Source organism: Limulus polyphemus, unplaced genomic scaffold, assembly GCF_000517525.1.
Source record: "Limulus polyphemus unplaced genomic scaffold, Limulus_polyphemus-2.1.2 Scaffold1182, whole genome shotgun sequence".
NCBI lineage: Eukaryota > Metazoa > Arthropoda > Merostomata > Xiphosura > Limulidae > Limulus > Limulus polyphemus.
The window spans coordinates 246,994-268,566 of record NW_013666792.1 but is presented as its reverse complement, the minus strand read 5'-3'; the positions used below and the strand labels follow the sequence as shown (position 1 = coordinate 268,566).

The following is a 21,573-nucleotide window of genomic DNA, read 5'->3' as shown; positions in this document are numbered from 1 at the left end:
GACTTGTCTTTTCTATTTGCTCAGATATTGCTCATGTAATAAATCAAACACAGTAGCACTCCACTCACCTCTTTCCATGTTTGGAAATGCTCTCTTAAATACACTTACTTCTATACATACATGAATAACCAATTGGAAGCTCAGAATGTCCCCTATTGGTTTCTATCTGTGTTTTTTAATATTTACTTTTAAATTAACAAATTGAGTAGTGTATAGTTCTAAAATTTGAATTATAATCTACAGTTTGATATCAAACTTACTGACGTAAGTTCATGAAATAGTAGTTCAATAAAATTTTAAATGCAAGTCAACAAAAAAGATGACATGGCCTTTCACCTGTGACCCATCTTGAAAGGGTTAATACACACCCACACCTGAAAAATATTCAAAAGTAATGATTTTCTTAAAGTCATGCTTTTACAAATGTTTTTTTTTAAACATTTTTAACAATATTACTACCTGTTAACCTTTCACATTAAGCTTTGTAAAATGTGGACAAGCTATAATACCAGTCAAATGTCTTTCAAAGCAACTAAAAATAAAAAAATAAGAAAGAAATTGATACATACAGGGTATGTACAGATCTGGAGCATTGATATCATATCGTGGAGCAACAGGTTCCTCCTGATTATAATGTACAGACCAGTCCTATAAATAAACAGTGAAATAAAAACTTTTGTAAATATGTGGGATTTATTAGACAAGTTAACTATGTTTGAATGGAAATAAACAATTTAACAAATTTCAAAACCTTCATAGAAATACAAGAATTTCAGAAAAACTTATTAGAAAATTACCTTTATTCTCCAGATGATTATAAAACAACATTTTATTTTGACTGACATTCCACTCTGCACATTCATCAGTGTTAGGACATACAACTGTTTGATATTAGAATATTCATTAAATTATAAAACTACTTGTAATGTTCTATTTCTTGAATCTATATTATTTTTCAAAATAAAACCTTTCAGAAACATTAACAGAAAAATTTAAATTTACATTAGAATTTTTTTCTTTGTAGGACATTAAATTAGTTGACAATAATAAAAGACTTGAGTTACGGTATTGACTGGACAGAAGGGTATTCCAAAAACATTAAGAAGTTGATGTTTTGGAAGAAATTTGTGTTTCAATTTACAGATGAGTTATTAAAGGAACAGAATGCCTAACCTATGCTACAACGTTCTAGAATTGTCAATTGTTTAAAAAAAGAAATATTACTATTATAAGTGACAATTTTCTTGAAATACAGTGACTAATTATTCGGTGATAAAAAAAAACCAAAAGTATTGCTTCTAAATTATTTGTCTATAAAAAAACAAACTTCCATATTTTTTCAAAATAATAATAATAAACAACAAATTGACTGATTTTCTGTTCAGGTCTATACATATGCCAATTATTCTAATACATTTTTGAGCTTTTTATGGCTTATACATCTTATATTTAAACATCTAAGTTGATGCTTGTGCTTTAGTTTAAGATATATATATATGTATATAATAAGACAAATAATCACTTGTCCTGAAAAAACAACAAAAAAAAACAACTTACTGAATGAGTGAATGGGAAGAAAATTAATCCTAACTTCTTGGCCACATAAGCTGTATCCACAGCAAAATAGTACTTAAGTTTTGACACAGACACAAACTTTTCTAACTAAAACAAGAAAATAATCAACTGTTTTACTACACATATCTCTTATCATAACACATTTCATTAGTGAAGAAAAACGATATATGATCTAATTAGCAACAATAAATATTTATAATATGAAAAACACATACACATCATTAACTACAACGGTGAAAGTTATTTTTAAATATGTCAACATTACTGAATTTTTAGTATCTATAATACATTCACCTTTGTAAGGCACTTCTATACTACAGAAAATTCCAACACCTATCCTAGTTACTTATTTTATTTATATATTTTTATCCTTACCTTCTCATTTACAATGACCTTGCCTTGGCCAGCAAGAGTCTGACCATACTGCATTGCCATGGCAGCCATTGGATCACCTAAGATCTGTTGGCCAGGAAAACTTGGTTGTCCAAAGGTTTGATTGTTCCATCCTGTAGCTTTCAGAAGAATCAAGAGTTCAATCTAAATAATATCTTTCCTCTCATTTAAGCACTATTTGAAAAAGCAAGGCGGCCACAAGTACTTGAAAAGCAAACAAACTTCGGTCTCAATTTTTTTCTTTTATATGCTTGATACTTATAATATTAGAACTAAAATAACTAACGGTTTTATTACATAACCTGATAGTAACAAACTAGATTATACAAACTGTCCATGATGGTTGACCTAGGGGTTAAGTTACCTCATTACATGAAACTATTATTTTCCTTACCTGGCCCTGGGGGTTGACCCTGGAACTGTAGGTTGGGGTATATGTTTGTGGTGTCATCAAAAAACTGAGGACCCTGGCCATAGCCATACTGTGGTGGAAGAGGTTGTTTTTGTTGTCTTGACCGCCGTCCACCTTGAAGACGAACTACATAGATAGTTACACATTTAACTTTTAATTTTATTTCAGTAAAAGAAAATTGTACAAAATTATAAAATTGATTAATAATCCACAAAATATCATTAGCTATTTCATTTGTACAAAACAAAAGCCACATAATGAGCTTCACACAGGAATTCAAGATTTAATTAAAAGAATACAGTTGTTTTTTGTTTTTTTCAGTACAATAGGTTTCTATAAGTTTAACCAGCTATGTTCTAGCAGGTTACACATGAAATGGAATTTATCTGGAGATACAGATGATATGATTACATTTGTGAACACCACAAGAAATTCAAAACTAAAGATCTTTTAGAAGTAATGAAAAAACAAAATAATCTTGAGAGGTCTGAAGCTAAACTAGAATAGATATAGAACTCAAAACAAGATGAGGAAATAAATGAAATGTTTTTGTTTGAGCATACAAGATTAAGAAGTATTAATTTAAAAAGTGCATTATGGTGTTTTAAAATTTTATACAGAACACAAAATAAGCTTGACAATAACAGATACAGTAAAGGTATATATACCTTGGAAAAAAATTACACATGGAAATACATATTTCTCAAAAATAATTTACAGTATCTTGGAAACAAGTCTTTGGATAAATGTTTACACTTGCAGAAACTCTACTCTTTATTGCAGCACATTCAGTTTGTTTATTGTTAAGCCCAAAGCTACACAATAGGCTATCTGTGCTGTGCCCACCATGAGTATCAAAACCCATTTTTTAGTGGTTTCAGCTTTCAGTTTTACCACTGAACCACTAGGAGGCAGCATGTATAGTAAATAATTTGTCCTTTATTTTCTCTTCAGCAGTATGTTCAAATTACTCTGTTACTCAAACCTACACAAAGAAATTGTTTCATTTAAATAAAATGGGCTGGATGTTTTTAAAGTCTGAATGACCTTGAAGGACTGAAATATTTTTCTGTGAAGTTGTGTTGTGCATTTATGAACTAGAAACCAATGATTATCTTTGAAGAAGTATTTCAAAAAATAAGTAAATAAATAAATCTGCATAAACAATCCATCCAAGTTGTTACTAATTGGTTGATATTTATATTTCTCGGCCTAATAATAATACTTAGAGGAATACTTGTAAACACACAAGAATAATTTGTACATCCATCGATGCTTTAACATAGATATGACTATACTGTTAATCCCATATATTTTCATTCATATGTTCATGTGCACTATAGTTAGCATTGTGTATTATCATTAAACACTATCACATTTTAGTACAATGTTTTCCTACATTAAAATGTTCATCTATTCCTAATCATATTTGATGGATATTATACTATTTTGATCTACTGCATGGAATGAAAGAATGGGTAGATGAAGAAAAACTACACAATACAGCACAAGTGTAATTATGCTATCTATAATACATGCAACAACACAGACTTTCTAAGCTGTTTTCAAGAGTTAACTGGTAAAACAAAATAAGGTTTAGCATGTGTAAAGCATTCATTTTAAGACCAACCTAGAAAGGCACTCAGAGAGTGCAAATCTTGCCCCATGATGTTTATGGCTTTTACAGTAACCAATCTAAATTATACACTAAATGATACCTCATCCTCAAATATGTAGGCTTAGGGTTGCAGATCTTCCTTTCATCTCATTGGTATTGAGATTGGCCATTTTTAAATATCTCGATTTGCATTACATAGGTGATATTTTGTTTGTCTGGCCAAACCACAGAACTAATTTTCAAAACTTTTTCAAAAAACTTAATCTTCTTAATAACACCATAAAGTTGAAAAGGAAATGAGCAACTTGCTTTTTTTTTGGATATTCTTATAACAAGAATTGATACATGACTTGTTCTGTCTACCAAAAATTAACAATTCCTCTCAGTTACTTATTTTTATTTTCTCGTGACACCATAAAAATATCTACAGTATTCTCTATGTTTCTATGAAGCTACAGAATATGCCATCTTTCAACAATAATTCAAAAACTTTTAAATGTCAATTCTATTTTGAATAATTTACAATATTCCATTCAATTCATTGAAAATGCTAATCTAAAAAATATGAAAAACCTGATCTTTTTAAAAACATAAACAATTCTCTAAATGAAGCCTAACCAAACAAACAATAAACTCCTTTGATTTATATACAATATTCTTGAAGCTAAAACCCAAATCATATTTGCTTTCCTATTGGCAATACACTGTCTGGTAGGCTTAAGGAACTGATCAACCAAAACACAGAGATTCTTTCTTTCTTTCCATAACACTACTGACTTGTTTTTACACCAAGGTGGTAAATACAGTTTAAATTCATGTAACCCACATAAATTACCTTGCACTTAGCATATTTAAATGCTACCTTCTATTTATTTGCCCAATTTGCTAAATGATCCAATTCCCTTTGGAAAACAATAGCAGCATCCCCATAGCCAATTGCACCCAACACTTTAATATCATCAGCAAACTTGACAAATCTGTTGACTACTCCCTTATCAATATTGTTAATGTATATCAGAAAGTGCCCTGAGGTACTCTGCTAGAACCTCAGCTTGACTGAACTCCATTTATTACAAAACCTAGCTTCTTCTCCTCTGAACAACTTGGAAATAATTTCCTTTTCTATTTTTATGTGGAACTTTGTTAAAAGCCTTAGGATCAAACAAACAAATAAACAAAAACCATGGCAGTTATTTTGGTTTCAAATTATTTGACACCAAACAAAGGTTTGAGGTCAAATATAACCAGGGTTGTTCAGAAGATTATTTACTCTTCACCTCGCTTGAGATTTTGTGGGTGACCTAATGTTGAAAGCATAACCAGTAACTAAAAAAAAATTATATACACACACATATATAAATATATATATGTACACATACATACATATGCATGCACACACTTGTGTATATTCTAACAATTGAGGTCAGCAAGCAAGATGCAGAAATATCCAGGATGATTAATTGTTAGAGCCTTTCTCTTCTGTAGGTAAGCTGTTTATGGCAATGAGAGTAGCTACCTTAGGATCATTATGGATGCACCAATATATTTGTATTAGCTGTATCAGATATTTTGCCGAAATATCAGAATCAGTTGATATTTAAAAAATATTAGCTAATATTGAACTGATTTCTCTTCATCATATCCTCATGATTTGCGAGTTCAGTGGCGTATGGGGAAAGAAAGCTTTACTAATTCAACAAATTTTATTTTTTGCTGAAACAAATGATTTTTAAACTTTTCATAAAATATATTTTAGTGCAAAGAGACAAAAAAGAAAAATTTTCTTGAAAGTGCAATCCAGAACTTATTTTTTCAATAAAATACAACTAACTATTCTTATGCCGAAGTTGAAAGAATTTACTTTTGATAGCTGAAGTGAAGTTGTTTGAGGTTATCATGGAGGAACAAGAACTGCTCAGTACGTATTGGTGTGAGCCTGCTCCTGTTTGCTCCAGTGATGTCTCACCCTGAACTAAAGAGATGCTCACTTAGTACCGAGCTTGATGGTGGGTTCAGTTATTTATGGGCAATTTTTACCACTGACAAAAGAATGTTCTTGTTTGCATTCCATCACACCAGGGAATCTTTGTCCTTCTTTAGTCTTGCAAAACTGAAATAGGTACCAATCTTAGATCACAGTGAGTTTAGAGTTGCTGGAATCAGCTGACATAGTTTTTTAAGTATAAGTATTGGTTATTGAACAAGAATCCATAATCAACATAAGCATTGATGTCTGAAGACGGTCAAAAGATATGTAAGAAAATTTTCCTGTATGTGAAACAATGCTGGTTGTTAAAGAAAATTATAAAGTTTATTAGGTGGTCTTGCAAATCTTCTTTAATCATTCACTCCAGAACTTTTACCACTACAAAAGACTAATTTGTCAATATTCAGTATTTACTTGGACAACACTTGTCACCTCTATATAAATTAAAATTAGGTGTAATATTAGCCAGCTTCAAGTCTTCTGGCACTTCAAAAACTAACAAACACTTTTAGTAAAGGGCTTACTTATACAATCCTTAACCTGTTTTAATACCCTTGAGAAACAATATTTTGCATGAGAGCCTTATCTTTTTTTAAACTTCTCAGTTTTTATGTAGCAGTTTCATGACTATTATTATTACAATGTAAATCTGTTATATTTCCCACTAATAACTTCTCAGAATCTGGAATATTGTTTACATCTTCTTTGATGAAAACTGAATAAAAAAGAAAAATTTGGCAATTCAATCATTCCATAATCTTCTAAAAACTATTCCATCGGCATTCTTCAAAGATCCAATTCCATTTTTTATTTGGTTTTCCATAATAAAAAAAATCCTGTAATTCATTTAAAAACATGCAATATGCTAACCGAGTTAAATAACCTGAGAAATACAATTACGTTTGGATTTAAGTTTTTCATTAAATCAGTAATAAATATTTTAGTATTGCAGGCACTGATATTAGTGCCTGTGATAAATTCTCTCATGTAATTAACTTTCTTACACACACACACACACACACACACACACACACACACATATATATATATATATATATTTTTTCTATAAAGATATAACAATTGCTTACAATTTTTGGTTGGCACTGATCCAGGATTATCCATGACAGTATCAATGAGGTCTTATGATATACTGGAAGTGGAACAAAAGGATATGCATAAAATGAAGCTTTTCTGTGTGTTAAAATTTCAAAACAAATACTTTAAACTACATTTATAATTCAAAGAACTTTATGAACTCCTGGAATGTTTAAGGGCTATTAGTTTTGAATTATTTTAAAGTTGTACTGGATAACTACATGGACATGAAAGGCTACACCTAATTCATTCTAATGTTTTGAGTAATTATAAGCCTTTTGTAACACTGCTCTTTATTATGTTCTGAAATGAAAATGCATTTTACAGAAACTCTCTTTAACGGAGCTTGTAATAACACTTGGATGTGTTTACTACTGTTTAATCTCTTTATGAAGGACTCTGGTAAAAACCAGAATAGTATTAATACTAATAATAATTACTACTTCAATACTATTAATACAGCAATCCTACCCAGATTAAGAGGGGGGGGGGATATAAAAACATTGCATTAATGGTTTTTATTTTATATTTACAGTTTTAAAGACAATCCAACAACAAGTTACAAACAGCTCATCTGGTGTGATAACTTAATGGTTAATCTCAGTACCAAATACAATTATGTTATACTACCACTGGTAGTACCAGCTTTTCTTTCATTATCTTCAACTTTCTTGTTATACATTAACATATTTCTACATTCTTAAAACTGTTTGAGCCAGATATTATTTTTCACTTCCCAATTGTTTTTGACTTACCCTTGCAGTAATATCAATAAATGCATAATAAAATTTAAAATAATACAAAATGATAGTGCCTTACTGCAAATGTTATAACTGTGAACTGCTGGATGTCTGCCCTCCGGAAACTTGTAAGTCACAGAAAGAAAGACTTAAAAATCAAATTGAAAAGAAGTTACAAATACAATTTACAAATGTCTTCGTTCACATAATTAATTAATACTCAAAGATGCAGTAAATTACCAAAAATCATACTCGTGGTATGCAGTGAAAGAAATTATTCATAATCTAGACTAGTTATCACTAATAGTAATACTAATATTATATATATACTAAATAATAGTAACTAGTTACGTTCGTACTGTGTAGGTTGTACAATCACTCATCGGTAATATTATTTTAGCACTAGTAAACCAGCTCGTATTTACTTTATTTTCATGCCTAATTCAAGTATTTTACAGCTGTTGTTCTTTTCTGACTACGAAAAATTATAAAGCTTATAGATACAAAAAATTAACACTTCAGTTTCATAGATTATAACTGCATTTAACCCCGTTTTCACAAAATGATAAAATACCATATACAGACATTATAACTTACATTACACGTCACTTAACATAATAACTTTAACGCCACCTTTACTTCAGGTTTATTAAATTACATGTTTAAAACAAATACTAGTAATTATTGAAAATAAATTATTGGAAATTATTATAAATTCCTCGTAAGAATTCATCTAAATATCTATTAAATTTATATAAATTCAATAAAAATAGTATCAGTAAAATTTTTCCACACCTTTCTTTATGCTATTTGACAAAGAGCTCAGCAGAAGAGAAAATATGTATATGTACAAAAATAGCCACGTAGTGATCAATATACTGTCCCGCTAGGAGTTTCCAAATACTCCATCTAGCCCTGATGATCTACCTAACAATTCAATATACATATCTGTACGACAGTACCCCAATGGCATAGCTTTGTGCATAATTCTAAACAAACAAACAAACTGTACGATAGATAGGTAAGATAGTAGTGTCATACGTATGCAAGGTTTTTAAACACTCCACGTTAAGCAAATTCAAGCATGGAAAAATTACAAGCTGCTTTAATTGTGGAAAATCGATACCTAAAATAGTTGAACTAATCAGTCGTAAGTTTTTTCTATGCATGATACCATTCAACATATCATACAACGTATAAAAGGCATTCAGGCGTTGACTGAAAATGACGTCAGAGTGTAATAATGCTCACCTGACAACTGTGAAAACAGTGCTGGAAATTACATTTTTAACAATGTTGGATGACTTTTTACTGTGTCTAATATGGTCATATGTGAACGGTCAGTAGCATGTTCGGTAACGTTTTGCTTGATTTAAAGTTTATATACTCTGGAATATTTGGTTATTTGCTGTAAATCTTTAGAGTGATAACTCCTTCACCAAATAATGATCGAACGGCAGGAAGATATGTAATTCGATCGTGATTGTACTGTAACCATTATAACTGATTATGTTATGAATTTTTTAACTTGAATTTCATTTTATGCATTGGGCATAGGATCTGTCTATGAAGTGCATATTAATAAATTCCAAAGGCCATAGTAACGTTTTGATCAGCAAACCTGTGAGTGCGTGATTTTGTAGTGCTGCTGATATCAACATCTTAGAGTAACTTGTCCAATGTTCAGATATCAACTTATATAACATCTTTCTTGGTACCTTCATTAATTAATTTCAAAGATTATACAACACATTGCAGCCCTCATTACCTAGAGACAAATTACAGCGGACATAAAGAAGGAAGGAAAACTACCTGGAGGGGGTGGAGAAAATGCATACGAGGCCTGTACATGGGAATTCTATGGGAATCAGTGGGTATGACATCTAGGACTGTGGCACTTATAGACCCCAAATGGAGCAACTCCTAAAATATACATGACATAAAATGCGGACGTGTGAATGACAACGTTGAAATTATAAACAAACTCCCCTGCCTCTGATTCCTCCAACTATGCCAAGCACCTGTCAAATCCCACCCGAGAACATTCCTTGCAGAATAGCAGTAGAGTATTCAGGCCAAGAGTGGTATAATGCCGTCTAAGGAAAATTATCATTAAAACCTCTTTCTGGGTTTATGTCTCTAAATATTTCTAGTAAGGTATTGTATGCGAAAATACATATAACTCATTAAATTATCCTCCAGTGGTTCAGCGGTAAGTCCAAGGGTTTGTAACGCTAAAAATTGGGTTTTGATACCCATGGTGGTCACAGCACAGATAGTCCATTGTTTAGCTTATTGTTCAATAACAAACAAACAAACAAAGTCATCAAAATTTTAAATGATATTTAGAATTTTAGTGCTGAAGAATGACAAACTCTTTTTAGCGCCATCTGTTGAGTATTTTAGAGTTAAAATATAGCAAAGCAAGCAAAATATGCACAATACCATTACCATACTTGCAATGCGATTTAGTCTATGATAAGCAGTAGTTGTATTTTATTAATAGGTATGGTTTAAGTATTCTTCTATAAGTTCAAAGAATATAATATCTTATTACTAAGAGATCCACAAACATAATTACAACCTTGGTAGAATATATTTAACATAAATGAAATTTATGCTTGTAAAGTTTATAAAATGTTTGCAAAATTTCAACTTTAAAGTTAGATAATCTTTATGTATATTTATAGAACAAAAATGGCTATCAGCTTTGAAACAATATTTAATTCTAGAATGGCATAATAAACAAACTTGACTTTTGTGTTATCGAACTCGCTAAAATATTCTGTACGTTTAGTTTCTCCAAGAAGAAAGACAAAACATATTACTAAGGTTTTAAGTAGTTTTATTCATATCACTTTATTTATTTATATTTGGAAATAGCAATTACACGATATATTTTTTGGGATTTTTTTGGCCCTTAAATGTTTTTAAACACAAGAAAAACAACAACTGTACAATACAAATTGACAATTATTATAACGTTGATGAATTTCACAAAGTTTGGCTATTAATGATTGTTCAAGAGATAATTAGAAGGTAAAAAAATGAAAGAAAAACATCATGACTGCTAATAACTTTAGTTATAAATTCCAAACAATATTCTTATCATTATTTCTAACACTCCATTTTGATAGAATACAAAATATTTTCCAATAACAGTATTGTTTTTATAATTAAATCATTATTTGGCAAAGTCTGTGTGTATGTGTGTCCTCTTATGACTGGCGAACCCAGGTACCCCTGGGAGTGACATAGGAGCGTCGGTGTTTTAATTTAATTCCCATATGTCGACCCTGGAGTTCCTATGTATTCCCTGTTCAATTGTATTAATCTCTATTAAACTTTGAAGGCATTCCCAGGAAGTGATATAGAGTGTTCAGCACTTGGTTCGGACCCATTAAGTCACTCCCCGGGAGTCTGTCTGCTTTTCTCGCCTACAGTTTTTCATCTATGTCAACCAGATTTGGCACGAACCTAAGGATTACTCATAAAGAGACATAGGATTGTCACTCTCCAGGGTCCACTATGTTTCCCTCGTACATTGAACGGGTACTGTACGTCAGCTAGTGTATGTATGTTACTTTTAAACCTGATTAACTGAAATTAGAGATAATATTTAACTAAAGAACAGTTTTGAAAACACATTTTCTAAACTATTTTTGCTCCAAATTGCTTGCTAGTCTATTAATTTGTTGGTTACATGGTCCCTATAATTATGTTGAAACGTGATTTTACACTCACTACTATTAAGGCTTGGTCTGGTGTGATACTTCATTGGTGGTAGTGTCCAGGGTCACTGATGAGGAGTGGAATTCTCCGAAACTAGTCTGGCTCACAGACACACACCCAATGGAAGAATAGACCATTCCAAGCTTTTACTTGTTGTTGAAGAAATGTTTAAACAACTTTATTCAACAATGTTGAAACGTGTTCTATCACTTCTATGCGGGTTATTTTAAATTATTCGGTGAAAGTAATGTAAAGCTCAGTCCAAGTAACGATAACAAATTAGTTTATTTCTTCCTTAACGTTTGCTACAGACTACTATCACTTGGACGTAGTTGTAGGCCTAAGTTCACAAATAACATTTCTACTTTCAAGAGATATTTACTTACTAACAGTACTACGACAAACATACTGTTACGTCTCTGGTCGTTGGTTAATTTTCCGTAAAAAAATTTTTCGAAGAAACTTTAGCTATACAAGTCCTGTCTTAAATAAAACTAGTTTATTCTTTCTCAATACAACTTTGAAATTCACTTAATTTCCACAGTCACGCTATAACAAACGCTATAATTCAAAACGAACAACTCATGTGCTCGACTCAATTGTCAGTCTCTCTCTGTCTGCAGTTCAATTACATTGTTGTCGTCAGTTCTTGGCGGTCTTATATACAAGAATACCGAAAATTTAGTAAACACTCGAGGCTTCACGAACCCTCGAGAATATGACGTGTTACTAGCGTCACGTGACTCCCGCTGTCGTAACAATACAAATGAACTTATTTGTACCAGTCAACGGCTGTTCGATTGAGTAACTAAATATAAGTGATAACCAACACTGATCTGAATATTTCACTAACTTCTCACTCGCTGCACAACTGAAAAATGACTCAATGCTTTACTTCTTCTCGTATATATAATGTACTCTTGTTTCTAGATATTTCGTAAAGGTTTCTCGATTATTAACATTCACAAACATTCTAACTATTCTAGGATTACTTTTATAAGTTTTCTAAATACAGTATCATCACAATGTTGGCACTACCTCTAGCAAACAGCTAAATTGAAACACTGAAAATTTAGTTTACAATAGCACTGTGTAATAACTAATGTAAAATGTTTTAGTTAAAAACCACTGCCCCCTTCCTTGATTGTGAAATCCCTTGAACAATCCTAACATACAAATAAAACAGTACACTAATTTGTCTACTCACCAAGTCTTTTTTTTATGGTTTTCTTTTCTGAGACTCATGAAATTCAGATGGGTAGCTCTCCTATCCCTTTTGTCACTGACTGTCCTGTCATTGGGGGAGTTTTTCATAGACAGATGGACTACAGGAACTCTGGGATCTTATGCAAACAAATTGTTTTCTGGAGTTATCCAGTTGGTCAATCCCTTCCTGACATAATTCCAAAAGTGACCAAACTGGATGACTTTTGGCTAGGACATTCTGTTTTTCTGGATATTCTAAACCACATCATCGATTCTTTTCAGTACAGGGTGTGAGCCTATTTAACTTCGGAGTTCATCCTTTCTTGTGATAAGCATTATCCAGCCATACCGCGTCACCTTGATAAAATCTAGTCTTATAAACATTAACATCATAGCGACTTTTCATTCTATCATAAACTGATTTAAACATTACCCAGGTAAAGTCACGTATGACGTCTTTATTCTTTAGATCCATGAAAATTATTTCAACCATCAAGCCCTCGGGATATACTGGAGCATTTGGTTCCACTACACCCCTATATGTAGATTTATTGCTAGTTACTCCTGCTATCAGTATTTTACTTCTTGGTGATACTATGACCATCATCTCTGGAAATTCAACCTTTAGTGTAATAATTGTCATGTAGTGCAGAAGGATTTTCTGGTCACTAACTATGAAAAATTTGAAACTACTCTAGCTTCGCATCTCATGTCTCTGCATGAAATCCGTTCCCAGTATGCACACTTCCTAGATGTTAATGACCCATAAATTATGATGTATAGAGAGGCCATCCTACCATAAGGGCAATTTTCAACTTCCCATTTACTGAAACTGTATGTCCACCTGCTGTTTACATTTTCTTCATTCCTGGAGGCAATTTTCCCCTTTCGTCATTAAATTGGGTTAAACTATCGTAACTGTAACCAGTGTTCCCTCTAAGCTGCGCGGCCACACATTAACAAATCAAGTGCCGCGCACATCCTCAGTAATGGCGAGGAGTCTAAACACACTGACGGCCTTAATGGCCCTGGCAGTCGATAGGCCTAAAGCCCAATAACCAACTGGTAACATTGCAAGGCGGCCAAATGATCCAATAGGATCGATGGTCTAAAAATACCCCCCCCCCAAAAAAAAAAAAAAAAAAAACCCTGGTGGCGCACGTCCGCACATTGCCTTGATAATTGTGCACATGAAAATATTTATTCTGCACATGGATTGAAAAAATTCTAGTGAACATTGACTGTAGCACCAATGATTGTCGATAATATACTGCAAGTGTTTATTTCCATTAATAAGCCTATGGACTCATGGACAACTTTCCTCAAATAATGAACTTCTTATCTCATTTGAGATAGATAAAGTATTCCCACCTGATCCTTGTCCCATAAACCAAGCTAGTTCTTGTTTTTTTGTTTTTGTTTTTTGTCTGGTTAAATCTTTGTTGTTCCTTTGATCTGGTTGAGCTCCAAGTCATCTATAGGGTATTGTATTCTAGGTTAAATAACAGTAGTGATTCCTTACAATTTCCTGTGTAATGGTTTTTTTCCCACAATTATAACATTTCCTTCTTTCTAGTATCCTCTGGAAAGAGTTGTTATTCCATACTGGCCTTAATCTATAGTTCTTTGCAACATGTCCTTTCAAGTTACTCTTAATAACTCCCATTTTCTTGTGGTTTATTCCCTCCAGTATTTAACTAGTTATTTGATTATTTCTTTCATTTCTTCTAGACTTTCGATAGGAGTAGTTGATGTTTCAATACTAGAGGATCTAATATTCTCGCAACTTCTAGATGGTGCCTTTAGTAGTTTATCTGAAACTTTAATGGATTCTAGTTTCGTCACCAACTGAGGAGCTTCCTTTAAAGAGGTACACCTACTTTGCTTCAGACTAATTCTAATATCCTCATTTGTTATGTCATCTATAAGTTGGTCACGTACCAACAAATCCATCATTTCATGAGAAGCATCCAGGTAGGATAATTGGGTAAGCCATCCCATATTTTCTGCAATTTCTGCTTAGATCTGACTTTCGAGCCTGTTGGATAAGACAGGTAGCTATCAATGTTTGATAGTTGTGATGGCTCTCAGCTAGAATGTTACTTAATGTCTTTAAAGCTGGTCCTTTTAAGTGGGCAGTAAGATGAATAGCTTGTTGTTCAGTATTCCATCTGTTTACTTTGGAAATTATTTTGAACTGAGCCTGATAACCTCCCTGTCAGTGATGATGTTGAATGGGCCAGCTAAATACTGGAAATGGATTCGGTAGTGATATAGCTGGAGTATTCCAGAAGGTCCTGTAGTAACAGATGGCACAGCAGTTATGATAATGGATGTAGACCAAATAAATTATCCTATTCCATATTTTGTAGTAGATGGTGTTTTAAGTCCTTGGGCAGTTGCAGAAAGAGGTGTGGTTGGTTTAATCTTTGTATTCACTATTTCGTTTTCCTTTTTTTTTATTCTGTCACTGTTCTTTTCTTCCTCAATGATTGTTTGTTTGTTTGTAATTAAGCACAAAGCTACACAATGGACTATCTATGCTCTGCCCACCACGGGTATCGAAACCCGGATTCTAGCGTTGTAAGTCCGCAGACATACCGCTGTGCCACTGGGGGCCCTTCCTCAATGAGCTCTTTGTTTACTTCTTCAAGTTTGTCATTACAGCTTTTACGTACTTTGTTCATGTATTTCTGTAATTTTGCAATATTATTGTTGTAACCCCTCTGTACTTCTCTAATTGCTTCAACAGTCTTGTTTTCGATCAGATCTATTTTTCTTCTTAATTCTTCTTTAAAATTTTAATCTCTTTCTTTTAACTACTGTTAAAACCCTGTCTTGTTCTTTTAATTTTCTGTCTCTTTCTTCTTGATTTTCTTTTGACTGTTTTATTAATTCCAATAAATCTCCGATATTGCTTCGTAAGATCCTTTCGAAAGTTGAAGTTTATTCAATGTTCTATTTCATTTTCAGTAGAATAATCGCACTTTTGAAACTAGATAAACATGTTTCATTGTTCCCTCTCTTCTCTCCAATTTCAAAATAATAATTTGTTTAGGAGAAGACATAAGCAGTAACTACCCTGTTTAGTTTTCAATCACTTTGCGATGTTTATCAACTTCCAAGGACAGAATAATTTTATCTAAGAACAATAAAAAATTCTCGAAAATAAAGCGAATTCCAGACCACATAAAGATAACTAATTAGTTTATTTCTTCCTTAACGTTTTCTACAGGATACTATCATTTGTAAACAGTTGTAGGCTTAAATTCGCAAATAACATTTTAACTTTCAACAAAAATGTACTCGTTAATAATAATTCGTATTACGACTAAAGTAAGAATAAATTTATTTATAGAATTTCACGACTAATTGATTTAGTAACTGCGTATACGCGATAACTAATGCTCATATGAATACTTAACTAACTTCTCAATCAATGAACGAACTGAGAGCTGACTCAATGCTTTACTGATTTTCGTATTGAAAATCTATCGTCGCTTCAAGATATTTCGCAACATTTTTCATTCATTAACGCTCATGAACATTCTAGGTATTCTAGGACTACTTTTATAAACTTTTTAAAACCTATCCTCATTATCATGTTAGCAGCTTCCTCTAGCAAACAACTACATTGAAGCATTGAAATTATAGCTTACAACAATAACACACGAAAAATTACGCAAACAAAAATACTTTTTATATTGCAGTTAATGTCACTAATTACTGTCAAGGTTTTCTATATATTTTACGTAGATAATTAGTGATTGCACCCAATGTTTTTAGTGTCTTCTTTTTATTGAGTGAGAGCCGGTCGTGGCATAGTAGATACATACCCAGACTGGGAATCCAAGGGTTCATGGTTAGCGTCCAGTTACTCGCTCTGTACTTTGGGACCATGGGTACATTATAAGAGTAGCCCAAGAGTTGGGTGTTATTGACTAGCTGTCTTTCCTCTGGTCTGTCATTTCAAAATTAGGGACGACTATGCGCAGACAATTTTGTGTGGCTTTTCGCAAAAATTCTGAAGAAGCAGTTGATCAATACACCATGTGTTGTGACAAGCAAGAGCATAAAAATTACTCCTTACGATGCAATATGTGGGGAAAGGTATGTACTCAAGTCGGTTATTTAGGACATATCAATATTTTACTACTTATCAAGTTTCGTTAAATTAGGTGCTATAAATCTTTAGATCAAATAAATTGTAGTGATTCTACTTAGTAGCATTTAAAAACAAAAAGAAATAGACTTCCTGAAGATTATATTAAGTCGTTACTTTTGTGTTGTATTTTACTGTAACAAATGTGTGTCCTATTTGATTACTTTCCACGGGACATTTCTTCTTTGATTTTGTTTACAAGCATATATTTCCGCCTTTTCTTAAGGTGAGTTCAAATTATTGAAACTTTTTTGAATAACATCATTGTGGAAGTTTTACTTTAGTCCCCGAGAGAAATTTCCAGAAATAAACTTACGAAATAGTTTGTCCACATCGGAATAGTAATCTTTCGTCTTCAGCAAAAACTTTGTCTCGTTTCTGCTTCTTCATATTTAATTAATTACAGACCTATTACAACAAGAAGAAGAAGACATTGAATTCGTGAATAACATAAGTTGATAAAAAAGACACAGATCTTTTGAAAATGATTTACAATTTACAGACCCAGAGAGGTTCGTAATTTGTCTTGGTAGGAACTCGAATTGAAAGTCTGGTCGGTTTACTGGTTGAAAACAACTTTTAAACTCTAAAGCTGCCTTCTAGGATTTTCAAGCAATCAATTTCAACCATGTTCCTTAAAGTCTGAGGCACAGTCGTGTGGAGTTTTTTAAAGTATTTAAAGATATGCCCCACAATTATTCTTTGGATGATATACTTTAATCAACAGCACAGTTTTTTTTTCACTTGTCTACTTCATGATTAATCTAAATAAAGAAAACCTTCCAAAACTCGTCTACGACTAATGAAACAAAATTCCCAAACATCGTAAACTTTCAAAAGATATTTCTAAACTTCTCTACTAAATACATTTTTCACAGTCTGAATGCACGTTTAGTGTTTGAGGCTGTCAAGCTTTGGAGTTAGATCCCCCTGATGGTGATATAACTTGTAACATAAAACATTTTTAATTACATAATAACAGCCTGTGTCATACCATGATCAACGAGAGCTTCAATTTCAATCTACTTGTATATCAGCTCTAATCGGCTAGCCTAGGCATGGAGGACTTTTTATCCGATGCTCTGTTTCGTGTTGCTTATATAAAAACTGACAGTGTTGTATGTTGACTTTTTGCAAAGCTGCTCGAGTGATATTTGCGCTAGCCGTCGCTGATTTTGAAGTGACAGACTAGATGAAAGCAGTTATTCAACACCACACACCGCCAATGTGTGGGCTACTCTAATCGACTACTCAGATTTGACCGTCACTCTTATAATGCACCCACAGCCGCAAAGTGAAGAGCGCGATTTCTTTTTTCGGCGATAACGGGGGAGCGAATCACGAAACCACGAATTCAAAGCCAGGCTCAAACTGACAGTAGTGATAGCCCGAAATATTAAAAAATAAAAACTAATTAAACTATATGCTTCCTAGTTTTTTTTTAATTCTATTATACAACTTAAAACTACAAACATGTTATTACTATTAAAAACTTTACTAGTAATAAAGCAATTGCGTTGTATAAATTGTTGACACTTTCAAAATGATTAACTCAATGGCTTATTTTGAAGTGTTTTACAACTTCATTGAGTCAGGTTTTGGAAAGAAGTAGCTGCCAAGTAAATAAGTCAAGAAAGCATTTTCTTTTTGAAATGTACAACTTTGGTATTATTTTAGATATGGAATAATTTTTCGTAAAATAGGCTAAGTCTACTTACTTTCTCGGTAGTTAAAAGTAAAATGTGCGTAAAGAACGTATCAGGTTAAAAAGAAAAGAAAAAGCCATAAATTTCAAATGCAAAACAAACAAATTACAATGAGCTTATGTAGAAGGTACCATAATCACTTTACGATTTACCAAACTAGCGGCGCCAACTTGGTGTCCTTCAACAAATTTGATGAGCCCTTCCATTTCTAGTATAGGCAACCCCTGGACTTAAGAAATCAAGCAACATTCTAACTAAAGCTAGAGCTAAAGACAAACGTGAACGTATTACCAAAATATTAAGAATGTGTAATAATATGCAGTAGAAGGATTAGATTTTCAAGCGTGATACACACACATGATTACTGAAGAAACTCGTAGAACTAGAAGCATGTGTCTTTTCCGTCTCACAACATCCTTGTTTCTGGTACTGGAAGTGATATATTTTTAATGTTTAGTTAGGTGTTCTATTATCTATGAGTATGACGTACTTCAAAGGACATGCTCTATAGGTAGTTACAAACACATCCGTGTACAAACCTTGAACGCATCATACGTGACTAGGGTTAAGATGTACGAACTAAAGTCGGTTCCAGGTTATATTAAGTGTACTAAAATTGAATATTAACTTAGCCGCTTCACTAAAGTACGCCCTCTAGCCGAGGTTAAAGGCTTTATTAAATGCACCTTACAACATAATGATTATCAATAAGAACAAGTGTATACCCATAGGGCTATGTAATGAAAAAGCTTGAAAGACCAAATCTTTTGAAGGTGTGTTTTAACAATTACAGCTACACTCCCATGAACTATGGATTTCCATGGGAAAATATCTCACCTGCATGGAAAATTAACAGTTAGCTTGTGAAAAGTTTCCAACCAAAGCGTAAAACACCAAAAAGTACACACAACACACACAAAAGAGTTTAAAGAAAGATACTATTTTCTGAGTTTAACTTGGACGTTATATATGTAATTTATACGTCTGCTTTTCAAAACATATAACTGGTCGTAGAAACTTACATAAAAGTTGAAAAAAAAGCGCAACACGTGACGTATCATCTCATATGGTCAAGCATATAATTATCTGAAAATGTCAGTGCTTCAACACATGATATTAACCACCCCCAGCGACTGTTATTTCCTTTGTTGGTGGTCTTGTAGTTTCACTTGAAGAACTGTAATTTTACATGTAGTCTAGGTGGACATGTTTCATTGTTCCTCCCCCTTCTCTCCGATTTCAAAATAATAGCTTGTTTAGGAGAAGACATAAACAGTAAGTACCTTGTTTAGTTTTTCAATCACTGTGCAGTGTTCGTTCAGACATTTATCCACCTCAAATAACAAAATAGTTTTATCTAAGAACAATAAATACATTTTTCACTTGTTATCTGTTTTATAAGCTTTTTTTAATAACACCATAACCCTAGGATCCTATTCATCATCTTCTTTCACTAAAACTTATGATAATGTGCAGAAATTTTGTGTTTCATGCATTATTTTCCCGAACAAAAAAATACAGCACAGCATTCAACACTTACAGTAATGATTATTAACTAACAACAATAGCTACAAGAATTTTTAGTTGTTTGAAGTTATTATTATTTGACAACAATATTTACGAAAATTTTCAGTTGTATGAGGTTTATAATGATTATATAAGAAAAATACCTACAAAACTTTTCAGTTGTTTGAAGTTTATATTATTATTTAACAAAAATACCTATAGAAATTGTCAGTTGTGTGAACAAAAATACCTACAGAAATTTTCAGTTGTTTGAAGCTACTATTATTTAACGACAATACCTACGAGAATGTTCAGTTGTTTGAGCCATGAAAAAGCCTTATTAATTTTTTTTCACTTTAACAAAAAAAATTGACAAATTTTAGTACGATTATAAACCAAACTTGGGCAAAGCTTAGCGTTTCAATTTCACATGTCATTTGACCTTTGTACGCTAGAGTTCCTGCCAAGAATTAACCTATTTTAAGATTAATGCAGTGGCATAGTTTATGTTTAAGATCACTTTCAGTCATTTACGCTTTCGCATTTCATATCTGACCATTAAATTCTGCAAGCTGCATATGCGTTACCAGAGGCAGCGTTCAGAAAATTTATTTATTTTTCCTCAATAAAATTTGTATCTTAAAATACCATTTTTCATCAACATAAGTAATTATGTAAGGAATCATAAAAAGAATAAAAATTAACATTAATAATATACTTTCAATAAATTTATTAATTTATGCTTTGTATATAAGGGACACAATAGCTTATAGTCAAGTCGTACCTAAATAGTCAGGTAGTGATTCGATTCTTTTCTTTACTTTAGCTCACGGTAACTTTGCCCTTCAAATCACCTTTACTTACAAGCTTACTTTGTACTAACTCTCCTGGGGCGATTTTCTGGGCCAGTTCAGCACTTAGTATGCAAATATAGTATTTTTTTTATGAATAAACAAAACTATTAACAGAATTATTCCAACTAGTAGGAAAAGCTATATTAAAATAAACTCGGAATGACGTGTTATTGAACGTTTGCGGTATTTCAACTTACTTTACATTTTGTATGTATTACAAAGCCACTAAGGTTATATGCTTCCGTCCCTAATTCTGAACTAGTGATCAGAGCATCTTAACACCTGCCATATATACTAAGGGATCGACTGTCATGATATAATATACCTACAGCTTAAGGTATGGGGAATGTTTTGAAATATTACACAGATTCGAACCTGGATTGCCACTTTCAAAATTCAGAGTTCTATCACAGGGTTAACCCGCGCCCCAACTTACTTCATTCCACATTTTACTTATTTATGTTTACTTAGACGAGTAAACTGATATAAACATTTTTATGTTCAAAGAATATGATAAAAAAAACTGGAGTGAAACTGATATTCTGATCAAAAATTATGAAAATTGCATTAATTGAGTTACACATATC

The 21,573-nt window shown here is 32.4% G+C and overlaps 1 protein-coding gene across 6 annotated transcripts in view; it reads right to left on the bottom strand.

Moving 5' to 3' along the window:
• Positions 1-8,410, bottom strand: part of LOC106462495 (protein YIF1B-B-like) — a 22,318-nt gene extending 13,908 nt beyond the window's left edge. Inside the window, exons 1-8 of one of the 6 annotated variants that reach the window (XM_022389773.1) lie at positions 8,180-8,410; positions 7,900-7,968; positions 7,074-7,135; positions 5,860-6,108; positions 2,363-2,506; positions 1,951-2,081; positions 1,558-1,662; positions 570-648 (exon numbers count right to left, since the gene is read on the bottom strand). In XM_022389773.1, coding sequence (XP_022245481.1) covers positions 570-648; positions 1,558-1,662; positions 1,951-2,081; positions 2,363-2,506; positions 5,860-5,896 — 496 coding nt within the window. In that variant the 5' untranslated portion in view covers positions 5,897-6,108; positions 7,074-7,135; positions 7,900-7,968; positions 8,180-8,410. Of the gene's footprint in view, positions 1-569; positions 649-1,557; positions 1,663-1,950; positions 2,088-2,362; positions 2,507-5,859; positions 6,109-7,073; positions 7,136-7,899; positions 7,969-8,179 lie in introns of all 6 variants that reach the window. The other 5 variants (XM_022389770.1, XM_022389774.1, XM_013922421.2 and 2 more) reach the window with 5 other exon arrangements.
• Positions 8,411-21,573: the final 13,163 nt, after the last annotated feature.